Source organism: Taudactylus pleione, unplaced genomic scaffold (genome assembly GCF_031769625.1).
Source record: "Taudactylus pleione unplaced genomic scaffold, aTauple2 ptg000040l, whole genome shotgun sequence".
In the NCBI taxonomy this organism is placed as follows: Eukaryota; Metazoa; Chordata; class Amphibia; order Anura; family Myobatrachidae; genus Taudactylus; species Taudactylus pleione.
The window spans coordinates 8,423,726-8,441,595 of NW_028284442.1; the positions used below are offsets into that span (position 1 = coordinate 8,423,726).

The 17,870-nt window shown below is 40.8% G+C and overlaps 1 protein-coding gene across 1 annotated transcript in view; it reads right to left on the minus strand.

Annotated features, from left to right (window-relative positions):
• LOC148538345 (uncharacterized) overlaps positions 1–17,870 on the minus strand; it is a 231,790-nt gene that overhangs the window by 148,355 nt on the left and 65,565 nt on the right. Inside the window, exons 6-7 of the mRNA XM_088454387.1 lie at positions 16,498–16,625; positions 16,327–16,408 (exon numbers count right to left, since the gene is read on the minus strand). Coding sequence (XP_088310513.1) covers positions 16,327–16,408; positions 16,498–16,625 — 210 coding nt within the window. The remainder of the gene's footprint in view (positions 1–16,326; positions 16,409–16,497; positions 16,626–17,870) is intronic.

Genomic DNA, 17,870 nt, shown 5'->3' on the forward strand with positions numbered 1-17,870 from the left:
GTTCCGCAGAACTCCAGTGCCAAGTCCCAGGCAGCTTAGTGTGGACACAGAACTCCATGCCAGGCCACACTTGCCATCATCCCCAGTGTGTCCCCCAACCCTGGAGGAAAAAGACTGCATCTCGGCATGCACCACCACGGTGTCGCTTACCTGCACCCCATAGCGTCCAGACAGTCTAGGAATCCTTTGGGGTCCCTGTTAGCCAAGACCCCTGAGGCCTGCTGAGAGGCATGGGTCATTACCGGCATCTCAGCACCAGCGGGGTTATGATGCAACCGTGCAAACTTCCACTGGACTGTTCAAGCTGACCGCACGTAGAAAAAAACTTTACATTTTCACTGCAATACAGTGACCCGACTCCTGCCTGAGGGAGAGGTATAGAGGGGCAGGGCATCCGGGAAGGAAAAAATTTAACTGCACGGTGCCTGGATGTCATCATCACCTATACCCCAAGATTTCCTGTGGACCTTCTATGGACCCTGAAGTAGAAAATAATAATAATTATAATAACTAGTATTTAAAGACTAAGTTTATGCACAACTCTCGACTCTCATACACAGTAAGTGCAGCCCTTTTCCTCAGAATTTACCTCTACAGCAACATTACCTTTGTTAATTTTTATACTACGTGTAGATTACATAGTTCAGCTTAGTTAATACTGTTATGACCCCAAACTCTACAACACTGCTAAATTGACAGATTAAGCAGCAAAATATCTCACCTACAAAAGCTGGGTATACATTAGACCAATGGTGTGAAAATCAGGCTATCCAGCTGCAGTGGAACAACACATCCCAGCATGCCCTGACAGATTAAGCATGCTGGGATGTGTAGTTCCACTACAGCTGGATGGCCAGAGTTTGACAGCACTGCATTCGACGATATGTCGCACTATCCGGCGGATCAGGCCGACATCGGTAAGGGTGTACGCACTTTCGGCCACTGCACCATCCCGCAGGGTTGTTCCTTGCATCAACAGATCTGCCATACATGCTGCTCAATCTGTCAGTGATGAATGACCTCATGCATTTGGATGCAGCTGGTGATCAACATATTGTGCTGTCATTCACCAGATCATGCAGTGTACACGGACCGCATGATATGTCATCTGTCGCATCGTGGGTCGTCTGGGTCACTCGCCGCTTTGTGGGTCATCTAATGTATACCCACCATTAGGCTAATCACAGCTCATTCACAATTAAGTGCCAAAATGTTTCTCCCTGGATGAGAGACTGTTTATCCAGAGGACTCAGGATTGGGTGAGGCACTACGGTTCTGTAAGGAGTGATAAGACACAATTAACTTACTTTGACACCTGGAATCAGTATATAGTGGGTGAACCCTAATATCCTAATTTTCAGACTGAACCCAAAAGAGTAAAGCATTAAAAAGGGACAATCACTTGACTATGGTTAATTAATACTCACAAATTAAGGAGAGCCTAAAGATGTGTACACACGTAATAAAACTGATCGATATGAAAGAACGTTCAACGATAAATCGTTCATTATTATGAAGTGATCAACCAACGATCAATGATGCGCGTTCCCGAATGAACGATAACGATATCTATGGTCTTTCATGCATGCAGGCCAACTTGGACGATTTTGTAAAGATTTGCCTGTATAACGATAGCTTCACTGAAATATCTATCATAGATATCAGTGTGTACAACCAAAATAGTTAGTCCTGTACTACAGAAAGTTGGAGGGAAATCTATCAACGATATCTATGGTTGTTCAAGTCGTACCGTGTGTATGCAGCATAAGTGTATATCTGGACAGTGCATAGTTCTCGCATAGTAATATCCCTCATAGTATACATTGCAGCATTCTACAAAAACACCACCACAGAGATATCTCCAACTCCTGAGAACTTTAGGAATACACCAAGGTAAATGAATAACCAACTACTGTAAAAAACGAAATGTGCACCAACGAATGAATACTTAGCCAGAAGATGAACCTCATTTTAAAGGAATAATTATAGTATGTATCTACTATAAAAATAAATATTCGAGTAGAGTTTTAGAACATATATTGTTACTAATAGTGAGAGGAAAGTTTAATCCACTAGTGAGGGATTTTGTTAATATTGTAACGTTACAATAAATGTTGCTTATATTTGTTTCAAAGGAAGCTGTACTTTGTATGTATACAAAGTTTTAATGTATGAAATACTAACTCATGCTAGCCAAATAGCACATAGTTTCTGCAAAGTAAATTGTTATTTCTTTTTGGAAGTGTGAATTACCTTTCTGGTGTGCTAAGAGGATAAAGAAACCCCCAAAGCAGTGTGGAAGGATCCATTCCTACCTAAAAAAGTAGGAGTGCACCACAGCACACACGCTTCATGTATCAGGGTGAAAAAGATTTACTGATCTCCTGACTTCCATGGTGATGGCATGCTGAGCTAATTTGTATGATCATGCATAACCATGTGCAAATTATGCAAATTAACTCAACACAGAGGGATGCAAACAAAAAGGTCAGTAATTAATCTGAAATGTGTAGAGGGGCAAAGTAATAATTTAAAGCTGTAGGGTTTATGTGTATAGCTCATTTAGTTTTACACCATGTGATATGTCCACTTTAAGCTGACTGCGGAAAAACAAAAAAATAAAAACATGCACAAGGGAATTTATATTTAATAGGTCTAAATTTGCAGCTATGAGCCCCATGATATTTTTGTGTAAAGGAGTACAAAGTAATCACAAGGAAAGTTTAACATGCTCATCAGACTTGTGAGCACAAGAAGATAATCTGATAGTGGTGCAAACATATCAGAAACAAGTCCCATAAGAGAGCAATCAAAAGAAAATCTAAATAGATCCAACTGTGCTCTATGGAAAGAGGAGTCCCGCAGGTACACAACATGGAGACTGTCAGTTACAACTGTTAAATATTTAAGGTAAGGAATTACCAGACTCCTGTATTAAATTATTGCCAACAACATTGAATCTTCAGTCAACAGGGACATTTTATCTCTATAAATTGGTGTATTTAAAGTTACAGGAAATTAAACTTAACCAGTGATATAATCAGCTAGCTCTCCAACATATAACAAACTTATCATGGGAAGTTTATTTGAAACCTGTTTGTATTGAATTTACTTTGCAATGAATTTAAGATTCTATTGAAAATATGACTTACACAATTACTAATAATTGTCCTGTCACTATTCTCTCATGTATATGACCACTCATTCATTTATTGTATACAAAGAGGGCAATATGTATCTAGTATTTACTACTAACACCAAAGGTGCATACACGTAACGATTTTTTGAACTATTTAACTATAACAACGTCGTTCTTGGTCAATCGTTGAAAAAATCGTTCAGTTTCTGAGTTCTAAAGATGAACTATCATTCATGCGCGTTCCAGTTTGTAGTTTATTCTGACTGACCAACTAAACGATTTCCATTAAGGGAAGTTACAAAATTAGTTTGTAGTTCAAAAAAATCGTTTATTACACTTTAAAAAATCTGACAGATAATCTGACAGAAAATCGTTCATAAAATCGTTGGTAACAAAATCGTTCTGTGTGTATGCAGCTTAAGGGCCAAATGTATAAAGCCTGAGATTAGCCAAAGCCTGTGTTATTCCAGCAAGATTGTCACTAGATTTCTTAATTTTAGCTGCCCCATAGAAACCTACGAAGCCTGCATTTGCCATTAAAACTGGGTACCACTACACATAGTATCTCCGATATCTGCTGTGGTTCCCCGTACTTACGTCTGGGTGGCAATTAATATTCGTGCAAATATTTTTTGCTAAATATGACCCTAAGGGTTACAAATGTGAGTTTTTATAAGTGGAGATGATGCCCATAGCAAGCAATCAGATTCTACTTAACATTTAACTAGCACCTTCTAGAAGATAATAGCTAGAATCTGATAGGTTGCTATGGGCATCATCTCTTCTAAAAACTCACTTTAGCAAATATACCCCTCTCTCTCCAAACTTTGGAGTCTATGATATTGATTTCAAATGTTTTTGAATGTGCACAAGAAGGGTGCATGTAGGGAAGCAGGCAATTTGAGTTGGAAGGTTAGTACACTGACTAATTTTATATAGATCTGAAATTACCAAGTAAAACCAAATCACTTATCTCTAGTTTTTAGTGGAAAAGCATAAATTGTCATATCTTAGTAAAAGTATCTTCCTATAGTGTTTACCTGATATCTTTTTTTGATGGTGGGAAGCTTTGTGAATTGTTACTTTAGAACAAAGTTTGGAGATGAATGACAAAACATCTACCCAGCTATTATGATGAGCTCTAACATACATTATCGTCTTTAAATGATATACTGGCAAAAAACAGAAGCAGCTGCAAAATCATCAATAGATATAAAGTAATACATTTTAGAAAAATGGCCAATAACAAATGGTGATAAAGTATTTTTAGACATAAAATCTGTGATGAAATACTTAAAAAATATAAACCCATGGATGATGGAAGCAGCAACAGACTGAACAGAACCTAAAGGTGACTGAGGAGTTGTGTGTAGCACAAGCAGTACAGGTTGAGGCCAATGTGTCCACATCTTCATGGAGACAGCCATCAGGAACCTCAGATAACCTATAATGTTTCCCTGATTTCCAGATGCACAGAAAATGTAAGTCAAAGGAAAGCATATCTGTGAATCTTTTCCCATTGATTTTTTTCCAGATGGTATTTTAGGAAAAGATAGTCAAAATATAAGAAGGATCTATGATTCCAGTGGTTTCCTCATTGAGCTTGGTTCCTCTTTAAAGGTAAAAATTAATGGGAGTGCTTTAATTGGTCATAGAATATGACCATTTGTGCTCTGACTAATCAAAGTAGTATAATTTACTATTATGGGATGACAACCTATAACATGTCTTGGCAATATGGCCTCTGATGGGATAAGTACTGTGATGTCTGTTTCTTTTTTGCAAAGTACCAGAGGTGCCTACATGGAATGAAGATGACCAAAGGATCTGTGTTATCAAATGGTGAAAAACATTCCTTCACACCCCTTTTTCACCATGTATGTGTCTTGATATATATATATATATATATATATATATATATATATATATATATGGGACCTGAAACTATGTATCCACTACTGTCTGTGCTCTGATAAGTATTACACCTATGATGCACTTTAAAACAGATGGCTAATTTGCTGCATCATTAGATGCATTGAGAAAATGTCTTTCAAATTTGTGGAGGGCTGGTCTGTATTTTGTCATGTTTCTGTGCTGGAGCGGGGAAAGGGATTATATATACACACACTATTTTCACAGGTGCACTACATGCACCAGTGGGCCCTGGCTGCCAGAGTCAGCATGGCCTGGCAACTATTTAAATTGGATTTATAGGACCAACTGGGACCTATATTACACCAATAAAGAAAAATATTATTTATATTACTTATATGATATTAACCCCCACACCCAATGCACCAGGGGTGTGGGGAATAGTTCCTAGCGCGATCAGCAGAGGCTGATTTTGCTTAGGTGTCAGGCCCAGATTTTGTGTGCAGGCCAATTTTTTCTAGGGATTCCAGCCCCTTGATGATCGGCCTAGGCTTGCATGGAACCATGGCGGCGACCCTATTCTGCGTGTCACCAAAGCTATAGTGCTGCTACTGTAGCCATGACCGCTAAAGCCTAGTGCTGGTGAGTGGAAACTTTAGGAGTAGGGGAGGACGCCATGCTCTTAGTCCCCTCGTTTTTCCACTAACAGCCTAGGCTTAATCATCTTGGCATTTTCACAGTAGTTTTGAGCTTTGCTAATCGGTAGGAAACAATCCTGCAGGAAAACACCACAGTGAAAGTCGGATTACCAACCTGACGTTTAATAAATTCCCCCCCAAGTGTATTTTGTTTTGCCCAGACTGTTTTACATGTTTATAAAATTTCCACTAACCTATTGTAGGCTCCTAATATAAAGCACATTCTGAATGATTCATCAATTAAAGCTGATAAACAGTAGATATATGTTTTTAAGATGTCTAATATTATTAAAAGAAAGTATTTTTACAATGCTGAAAAATATTAATATAAAATAATGGAATGGTGTTGAAGGTGAGGCATCAGGTGTATTATAAAAGACTGAGGCCTTGTTTGAGAGAAAGCTGCGATTTCCCAGGGCAGTTCTCCTACCAGTAATACCCCTGTCAGACATACAACCCGGGAAATTTCCTGCTCAGACCCAGGAATTTCTCCTGTGCAAAATTCCCAGGTATTTGGTCAAGACCCCCCCTTTCACACTACAGTGTCTACCCGGGAAATTCCCAGGTAGACGCCTTTCAGACAAGAGCAAGGTTTTTCTGCTTACCTGCCTCTTCTCTGCCATCTGCTCCTCCTAGCCTATCCCCTCTCTGGCTCATGATGATGTCATCATTCAACAGCCAAAAGCCGGCCAATCGAAATGCAGGGTTTTTTTTATTATAATTTTGTATACATTTATTTTAATTCCCTGGTGGTCCAGCGGGAGCGCGGGCGGCCCGCTGTGGCACTCCTGGCTGGTGCTGGGGGTGGGCGAGCAGCAGCGCTGAGCGTCCTATAGGACGCTCTGTGCTGTCAGCTCAAAGCAGCAGCGCTGAGCATCCTATAGGACGCTCTGCACTGTCAACTCAAAGCAGCAGCACTGAGCATCCTATAGGACGCTCTGTGCTGTCAGCTACATGCAAAAGCTGCTTGGTGCTGCCCGGGAGTAGTAAATTCCCTGGTAACACCATTCAGACAGAAGTAGCGGCTGCTACCCGGGAACGTGTTCTCGGGTAGGTACCTTTCACACAGACATGAGACCCGGGAATTTTGGACGAGGCAGGCCAAAATCCCGGGAATCTCAGTATGTCTGAAAGGGGTATAAGATGCACTTTGGTAGAAAACATGCATTAATACGGCCAATATGAAATCAGGTTTGCCATCAGGTTCACAACTGCTAATCTATTGTACTTAAGGGATTTTGGGGCCACCATGCAATAAGCCAAAGTAAGGCCTGTCAAATACTATTTCTTTTGGTTGTGCAGAAACATAAAAACACTCTGGGCTATGGTCAGATTGTTATTTTTTGCGACAAGCATTTCTCTTTCTGTTGACATCTTGCATATTTCTATCTTGTGATGCAAAAAGTGTTCAGATAATTGTATTTTATCCATTATATCTAGATAATATTTGAGGTTTTATTTTTGGTAAGACAGCAATTATAGGATGTTCACTTAGATACATTCTGAAATACTTTAATAAAAAATGATCACTCCCCTAAAAAAAAAAAAATGTTTTTAATATATATATATATATATATATATATATATATATATATATACACACATATACATATATATATATATATATATATACACACACACACACACATTCAATAGTGATGAATGGCGGCACTCACAGGTCTTGTTACGTAAGAATCACGTTTCTTCTTGATAAAAGTAATTTAGACTGCAACGTCGAACAAGAGAGACTAATGCTGGCCATACACCTGCACAATTTGAGGCCGATTGGCCGATTATCGTCTAGTCATAAGATGGCTCTTGTGAAAATGGTGTATTTTTTTAGTAAGATACGATCTGATGCGCGCTCCCGCACTTCTATAATCTGATCTTATGATCAGATGTGCAGCACATCTTCTCCATCCTATCGTGTGCAGATCGTGCCGTATATTTTGTTCATGCGATCCATCGTGCAACAATTAAAGTCATTTCAATGACTGTTTTCCTAATGAGTGCGTGAGGCACAGGATCGATCATATGACAGATCCTGTGCTAAGAAAAACAACATATGCTGCCGGGACTGCCAGGGAGTCGGACGCTGAATCGGATCTGATGCTGGTTGTGCAGGTGTATGGCCAGAATTAGTTGTCAGCGTGATTCTTACATTACAAGACCAGTGAGTGCCGCCATTCATCTTTATTGTACATGTGCAGTTTCTTAGGGAACTTCTTGGAGGGCACTAGGGCAATTAATTGCTAAAATGCAGAGTGCCGGCTAAATATTACATATACATATATATATATATATATATATATATATATAAAATCTATATCTATATATATATCCTTACATGTTCTCAGCTTCTTATGCTTGTATTGTTCGTACTGTATGTTTAGCATCATTCTGGATGCATGAGGGGTGGAGTTCGCATTAGACAGCCTTCCAAGGGAATTTAGTGGATTAATGCTAGATTTTAATAGTACATTCATTATTTACAGTGAAGCCATTTTTTAACATAAGTAAAAAAAATTTTTTTAACTCGTTTGAATTACTATTATTATTATTATATTCTGTGATGTGACAGGACAAGTGAAACAGATGCACAGTTCCATGTAAGTTGGCCACAGTTACCCTGACATTGTGTGCGGTGAAATAAATGTCACTATATGCATAATTGCACACATTTATGTGCCTGCACACTGCCCCTATCCACCACTATCAGTGTATACTTGAACCAGCCCTACATCTAGAGAAAAATACGTCAGAAATCAGATGGACCCATGAGTAGCGAACAGCTCTGCATAGCCTGCAATTCCACCTACAAGCCCATAACGCACCCTCCCTCAGGTTAGTGTGCATGCAAATTCCCTACTGACACAGCTACATCCCTTCATCTGCATGTGCTTGAAGTAGCTCAGCTATGGAGCAAACGCAATGTGAAAAGTGTGTGCAAATATGAATCAGCGTCTATATTTTTAGCCAAAAACTGAATTCATTCAAGAGAAGCTCAAACTAAAGATAAGACCAAAAATTCTTTCTAGCTGCAATGCAAGATACTATTAACTGAAGACCGGCATATTTGCATAAACTAAGCTATGTAGCATGCGTAGTACAGATATAACCGCAAGATCTTGCATGCAATTCTGCATCAGTCCCCCTGTGCAATAGTGTAGATCAGTGGCTCAACTTCAAGTAAGGGCGCCAAGAGAGGGGGGGGGGGTTTGAAATGGGGAGCGGGTATAAATTACCCGGGCTTGCTGCAGAGGCCCGGGTCCTGCACCACTCCACCTTCCTCTTAAATCACAGCAGCCCAGCACATGCTGCTGTGTGCTGGGCTGCACTGGGAGACTGCTCGTGGCTGCTAAAGCAGCAGCTGGAGCAGTCTCCTATGCCTTTGGGGGGAGCGATCATGCTGACCGCGCCCCCATTGGCTGTGCGCTGGGCTGAGGGGCACTGAAAAAAATATTTTTTTTCCCCTAAGGGGGTGTGGCCATGCCTACCGCAATTAGGCCACGCCCCGTCACCTGGGCCCGGCTCTCGTCGGCCATAGCTTCAAGCACCAATAACAGGTTATGTTGCGAGGATGTCTCTGTGGAACAGGAGGGATAATTACTGACTCACTTGTGCATGATTAAAGAAATCCAAAAAACCGGGGTTTGAACAGCGCTGAGTGGTGATACTAATATTAAAGCAAATCTACTGCATTCAATTGTCCAAAGTGGTTAATAATTTAACCATATTGTATATATCACATTCCATACTCATAAGAAAATCGTAACTACTGTACATGAACTCATATGGCTTGGTTCACATAGAATAAACATTTAATGATAATAAATTGCAACATAAAAATTTAAAGATAAAAGCAATAAAAACAGTGTTAATCTACTTCTGAGTAGAAATATTGATTATCTCAGTCTATATGAATCCATTGTCCATAGGATTAAAAGTAATAGACAATAGCAGCATTCATACGTGGAGTGAGATACTGGGGCAATCCGGAAAATTATCCAGCCAATAATGTGGGTATATTACCAGCCTTTTATGTGATCCGTTTTTGGCTCTGCCGCCCAGTCAGTGATGACAACTATATCCGTGGCTGGAATGATGTAAAAAAGAAAGGTCGCTGGTCCGGAACCTCCCGTCAGTGTCTCCAATCCAATAGATAATGGGGGTGCTAAACGAGTTTCGTTGTGGAAGGCACCCACAACTTCGTCAGGAGCTACTGAATTGAATGCAATAGATTTGCTTTAATATTAGTATCACCACCCAGCGCTGTTCAAACCCCCTTTTCTTTCATACATTATTTGCATTTGGAGCCGACATACTGCTCTTGAACCAGTTGCTATAGACCGCACCGTTCCAATCTTCCATTTATCTATCTTGTTTTGTTAAATCCAAAACAACCACCTGTGCTGTGAAGTGGTAAAATTGTCCAGAAATTAAGGTTATTAATGTTAATACTATAGGAACAAAAACAGGTACAAGTTATATGATTTTAGGTGTTTTTTTTAAGAAATCCAAAAAGAACCAAAACACTTGAGGGTGGTTTGGGCAACACCAAAATATGGTGGCCCGAGCACAACTCTAGTTTTTATACAAGTTTGTAAAAAAGTTGGAATACACGCTTTTAGCTTCCATCTGCAAGTACAAAAACCCCTCACCCATCAATACAACACCTCCACATACTTGTTCCACATTTAACCCATTATTAAGCTTTTTGGAGGAAATCACCTGAAAACGGACATGTCTATTGGCCACATTATGCTATTTAAAGCCCTCCAAATGCATTATGTCCAGACATATTTACTTTCTAATAAAGATTTTCTCCAAATGTTCACCTGCTCAAGGGACAGCAAACAAAAAATAAATAAAAAATGTAGATTTTCTCTTAAACAATGCTAGATTACAATTAAATTGCAACTGTAATTCGCGGTGTAGATTTACCATGAGAACTGCTCGCAGAATCCAACTCACACCTAATTGAATTGACACCTATATGTAACATACTTTTGATATGGTATATCAGTATCATAAAAATAGATATAGGCCCCATAAGTGCTTTCCTTTTATTATTTATAACATCTACTTTTTATCAAGGTAATTCCCCCTTCTGCTGATGCCAGGGTTGGGGGATTGTAGAAATCTAACATGTTGGACAACTTAAATTCCCCAGTCAGGGATTTCAAACATGTTGAATCTCCCCAATTACCAGATGGATAGCTGATCATTGATGTCCACCAATCTGTTTTTGATCACCGATCGGCGGATTGATGTCGGAAGAGTGGGGGAATTAGCCCGTATACATATGGCCCGCATTAAATTTCTATATAAATTTCCCTCCATTTAATGACCTGAAACCTGATATGTTTTTTATATTCAAGGTCAACCAGCCCACTCCTCCTGCTTCCCTCCTGTGAACAGAGTCCAAATGATGATGCAAGTAGTTCCCAGCCATATGTAAAGCCATCAGCGTCCCGTGCTCCTTGCTGAGACTACTTTAGGGCTCCTTTTCTTTCAAGAAATGTGATGGTTAAAATGAAGATCTTTTGTGTGGTGAATAGTATATTTTCTGCAAAGTAGAGTTCTTTAATCATATCTATCTTCTACAAATATAACAAAATAACTTTCAAAAAAATCCTCAAATAGTGTGAAAGGAAAGTATATGGCATCTCTGGAATAATGAAGTAAAACTTTGTCATTTACACATTACATAGCATTGGTTCTATACCTGAGAGATGTAGATACAGGTGTATAACAGATTAACAATTTTGTCTTGTTGATCATTAACAATGGAGATTATGAGATTGTAACAGGGCTCTGTATGATTTCAACCCAGTTGATCATGCCATAAAATGGTTAATTGTTACAGAAATAAACTACTGGCTTTGAGAATTAAATATATCAACTTGAACAGGTAACCAGGGAAACCCAGCTGCAGACATTTAGAACATTGCATTACTTCCATGGTTGCAGAGAAATATATTGGTCCTCTGTATTGTGTGTTTTGGCTCTCTTTATAACACTGATTATTTTTTTAAATGCCTCAAAACTGGATGAAGTAACGATTGCTTTTAAAATGAAACTTGATCCAATTCAACTGATATTCTACTAAAATGGCTAGTGTTGCACTTCTCTTCTGCATGTACCAGTAATGTAAATGTACAAAATAAAAAAATAACAAACCTAAACAAAGCCAGGTTTATTCAGGTATATATTTTTATTATAATAGCAATTACTCAAGCTGAATTAGTGTGTGTATATATGTGGGTACTGCATAAGGGGCATTACCACTATTAGGGGCCATGCATAAGGGGCATTACCACTACTGGGTGCACTGAATAAGGGGCACTACCACTACTGTGGGCTCTACATAAGGGGGACTGCTACAATGGGCATTGTATAAGAGGCACTGCTACTGTGGACATTATGTGTATTAGGGGCACTACTACTGTGGGCATTGTGTATAAGGGGCACAAAAGGTGGGCATTGCGTAAAGGGGCACTGCTGTGTGTCATCCATGAATAAGGGACACTACTATGTAGTGTAATGTGAATCAGGGGTTTGAATTGGGAATACTATTGTGTGACCATGCCGCTTTTTTACAGCATGCTGTCCCTTTTCTTAAAAAAACACAGGGGGCGGGGGTGAGTTCCACCACTTCTCTAGGACCACGTTAAGCACTGGATAACACTGTTCATATTGACCATTGACTCCGCATCCAAATGATGAATCAACATAACTACAAAAATGTTCTAGCAACTTTGCAGGAAAGAATCAGAAGAAAGAGGCCAGAGTTGTGGAAATAACGGTTTCATCCTCCATCAGGACAGCACACCAGCCCACATCCTCCATCAGGACAGCACACCAGCCCACATCCTCCATCAGGACAGCACACCAGCCCACATCCTCCATCAGGACAGCACACCAGCCCACATCCTCCATCAGGACAGCACACCAGCCCACATCCTCCATCAGGACAGCACACCAGCCCAAATCCTCCTTCAGGACAGCACACCAGCCCAAATCCTCCATCAGGACAGCACACCAGCCCACATCCTCCATCAGGACAGCACACCAGCCCACATCCTCCATCAGGACAGCACATCCCTCCACATCCTCCATCAGGACAGCACACCAGCCCACATCCTCCATCAGGACAACACACCAGCCCACATCTCCCCACATACTCCATCAGGGCAACACACCAGCCTACATTGACCATCAGGACATCACACCAGCCCACATCCCCCCCACATCCTCCATCAGGACAATGCACCAGTCGGCACAGCTCTCTGTGAAGCAGTTTTGGCTGAGAAGCAGACTGCAGTGCTAGAACTAAGGATGAGCAGGTTCGGTTCCCTGAGAACTGAACCCACACGAACTTCAGGAATCCGGGGTGATCAGAGCTCTCTCCTCCTGCCCCAGATCCCAAATTGAGGCAAAAGCTCTCTATCCTATGTCGGATCTCGAGATTTTGCCTCAAGCAGCCATTTTAAAAAATGCCTTTGCCTTCAATGGGCAAAGCACTGATTGGCTGACAGAGCCGTCTGTCACGGCTCTCAGCCATTCAGTGTAATGGTGCTCATTTGCATGTAGCAAGGACTCGGGAGATCCGTGCTACATGATTGACACAGATTACGGATGGGTCAGTGAGACGCGTCTGTGCTGCTGTGTATTTCAAGGAGACAGATCCACGCACGGACCAGGAGATCCGTGCTACTGGCATCTGTGTCATTGACACAGAGCACTGACGGGTCTGTGAGACCAGTATGTGCTTCCGCAGCAAAAAAACAAAACAAAAAACCTGATATTCCACTGCTAAGCTGTCATTCGGGAAGTACGTGGTTTGCGATTTTCGGGTTTTTTTTTATGCCAAGTCCGTGGGATGCCTACCTTGGAAAGAAGAGGACAGAACCTTGCGTAGAAGATGATGTGTATGGTTTTTTTTTCACAGGTCCCCTATGTATACCTTACCGGAGAAGTGGACCGATAGCTACAGGGATACATGGGCGAGTGTGTGTGCGCATGTATGTTTAATAAACTTGTACCGTCACTGTGTGTCCTCTGGTTTTTAAAAAAAAAACATTTTTTACAGGTACTAGTGAGCCCTTAATGCCCTGCATGCTGGTACTTATGGTTCTCCAAGTACCAGCATGTGGGGCAGGCTTACTGGGACCTGCAGTTCTACTTGTAAAGACAATGTTGCCATTCATTATTTACACCACACTATCAACCCGCCACCCACCTCCACCAGGGGTGGCAGGGATATCAGCCTGGGGTGCCCTGGAGAGGAGTACCATTTTATTGGGGGGGTCCCCAGCTCTCCCGGGCCTGGGCTGACTAGTGGTCAGGGCTGATACTGTGGCTGGGGGGCCCGGTGATAAGGCTCCCCTGGCTGTGGCATCAGTCCCCCGCTAGAATACTTTGGTGTTGGTTCTGGAAGATACAGGGGAATTCTACTCTTTTTTTCCCCTGTATTTCCAGAACGGGGACCGGATCACAGTCCAGTGCTGGTTGCGCAGAATACGGGGGACCCCTACGTCGTTTGTCCCCCGTATTTTGGCAAACAGGGCTGGTTCTGACTAGCCCGGTGCTGGTTGTGCTTAAGTACGGGGTACCCCTATGTCATTTGTCCCCTGTATTTAAAGCACACCCAGCACTGGGCTGGGTCACTAGTGCCCGGGGCTGGTTGATTTTTTTTGAGGGGGGGCACACCATTTTTTTTTTACTGCGGCAGCACAGATGGGTCTCACGGACCCGTCGGTGCTCTGTGTCAATGACACAGAGGCAAGTAGCACGGATCTCCTGGTCCGTGCATCTGTGTCATTGAAATACACAGCAGCACAGACGGGTCTCACTGACCCGTCCGAGGTCTGTGTCAAATCACACAGATGCATGTAGCACGGATCTCCCGGGTCCATGCTACATGCAACTGGGGACCATAACGGCGATTGGCTTCCTATCTGCCATTGCAGTGCCACTCCTAAATGTTTGTGCTGCCCACTTGTGTCGCGTAGCATAGTCATCCAGCTACCTCAGTGCAACCTTTTGGCCTAAAAACAATATTGTGAGGTGTGAGGTGTTGAGAATAGACTGGAAATTAATATTATTGAGGTTATTAATAGCGTAGGAACAGAAAAGGCCCATTTTATGTGATTTTAGCTGTTTTTTTTTTTTTTTTTAAATCCAGATCCAAAACCCGAAAACAAAACACGGAGGTCAGATTTTGGCAAAACCACTCCAGATCCAAAACTAAAACCCAGGGGTCAGCACACATCTCTAGCTGGAACACTCTTCATGCTCGCCAGACCTAGCACCGTGAGACTTATCTTTTCCCTAAAGTAAAATCTGTACACAATGAAACAAGTTTTGCATCAGTTACTGAGGTAAAGAAGAAAATGACGGGACTTGAGACATCTGAAAGATAATGAGCTACAGCGCGGCTTTGACCAATGGGAAATAAGTATGCAGCAGTGTGTGGATGCAGAAGGAAAGTACATAGAAGGAGAGTGGAGTTAAAATGTTCTTAATATGATTAAACATTATAGCATCAGTCTAGTTATTTAATAGCCACACCTTGTATATACTGTAGGAAATCAGGCATTGTGGAGAATGTCTAGGCGTTGTGTGAATGGCTGATTAGGCATAGTTGGAAATCATCTTCATTGCCTACTTTACCTAGACATTATTAACAATGCCTAATGTATGTGAGGAAATGAGAAATTAAATTAATTTCCTAATTATCTATCTGGGAAACACTTAGTCTTCCAGGACACAATTACGCGGTTATAAATATGAGTAATGCAATACAATGAATACAAAAAATTTAAAACACGTATAAAGAATAACAAAGGAACAATTAACACAATATTATGACCACTATATATGAAATGTTATGATTGATTTATATAAAATATTTCTAACTTAAAAAACTCTTGAATGTGTCTTTTACATATTATATATGTGAGGGTTAGCCATTTCCCATTAAAGCTGGAGATTTGAGACCAATGAATGAGTAAGATCTCCAACAGGGAGAGTGAGGTGAATGTTCTCTGATATATTTAATTAGAATACAACTTGTTGTGTATATGCTAAGCCACAACTGAAATGTCGAGCATACAAAGATGAGCCATTGATAATGCTAAATATGATAAACTCAGACATATTATGGCACCAAGCCCAAAAGCAGAGACGAGTTGCACTAAGCCTTCAAGACTGATAAAGTAGAGAGCGACAGAGTGACCACCCAAACAGCTCCTAATGGTTAGTTTACCGGCTGTGTTTGAAAAATTACAGGAGCTGATTGGTTGGTACTTTATCACTCTCCAAGACTTAGTGCATCTCCTCTCTTATCTGAAGACTCTTGGTATGCAACTCTTTCTCTCAGTAGTTTTTACATTTTGCTTGTGAAGATCTATTTAGAATGTGATGTCTTACCTAGAACACAGTGGCACATTATGCATTATTAGTAATGCACCTTTGTTAATGTGTACAGAACAAAATAACCATAGTGGTGTACAGTATATCAGCTCTCCACAGAAGAGAACTTACTGTGTGCATAGCATTTATATTAGAAATGGCTGAATAAGCAGATAATAAAGCCTGGTGTATTCTGACCTGCAGTAGGTCATCACAGGAGAAAGACGTTGTTATGAACAGAAGTGCCTCAAATGTCTGCAAAGCCACATTCACAGCCCACCTGTAACAGAAATCAAAACCATATGCACAGACTGAATGATAGAACACTGAAATGCGCAGAGAAAGCAGGACGCCAATCAATCTCCTTACCTGTCATCCAGGATAACATCTACTGCAAATGTATGAGGAAGGAAATAATTGACTAGGGTGCAGATAACATTACAGTGCACCAAATCTTCTATTTTTGTTATTTCAGCTGCCCCACCTTTACAGGCTTCCTATGGAAATGCAAAAAGACAAGCACTTGTGTTATAAAATACATTTTTATCAATTCATCCCTGTCCCTAGACATAACCACTGTCAGGTTGTTTATTTTATTATTGCTATATAGGTCTCCGCACAGTACATGATTTTCATTTTTCATCCATTAACATATCTAAAAATATTGGAAATGTCTAAATCAGGACACAGCCAAAGGGGGATATGGCAGTGTTCAAATCACAGTGGTCATATCTAGCGCTTACAAAGCACACACCTCAACACTGCTCCAATAAAAAAAAAAAAAAAAACACACTTGAATTGCTATGGGCACCGAAGACACCGGCCTCTGGTGTCCACAGCACCTGCTCACTATGGTTATTTAGAATATACTGATCAACTGGAGTGGGCTACACAGTGTGTAATAATTCGGCTGATCAGCTTATTCTTAATTCATCCATCGTCCATCAGATTATCCCCACAGTTGTTGCACCCAGGGCCGATCAGGTGCAAAGCAGTCTGATCCATTGACTGGATCAGACTTGCTGCAGAACATTTTGAGATGACATAAGATATCCTGTAATTATTCAGATCTGAATGATAATTGGCCAGTGTTCACACTGTACAAACACTCAATCAGATAGTGGAACAGTCTCTGTTGGATCATTGCTTACATCGTTGAGGTGTGTATGTAGGTTTTTTTTGTGAGGCAGGGGCAAACATGCAAATTGTTGGACAATGAAATGGGACAGTCCCCTCTCTTCAAGACTGTTCTGACGTAATCGTGAGTTTGGAGGTATGCATTATTAGGGGGAGCTTCTAGCAGAGAGGTTTAGACCGTTTATTACACTTGCTGAGTGGAGGAGGGGATAAACAGCAAGTAATTAACAGTACTTGGTGTGAAGGCAGATTCTTTGCACAAAAGTGCATAGTTAAACTAAGCAAGTATTGTTCCATTTTCAATAATGATTTGGCTCCTAAAGGCACTGTACCAATGGATAGTTGACATTGTTCAATTATTCAATAACCATAATAATAAGCCTGTCCTGACACCTAGTGCTTTTAATGAAATTAATGGTAATCACAGTTCCCATCAATGCCTAAGTCTCTAACTTCTGCTCTGTACAAGAATAATTTAGAGCCGTGATTCCCAACAAGTGTTGCAGGATATGATTGTGTGGCAACATAACAGACTAGGTGTATCACAAAAAAAATAAGAGTTATGGTACAACATACTTTTAACTTTTTCTTTGAGGTCCATAGGA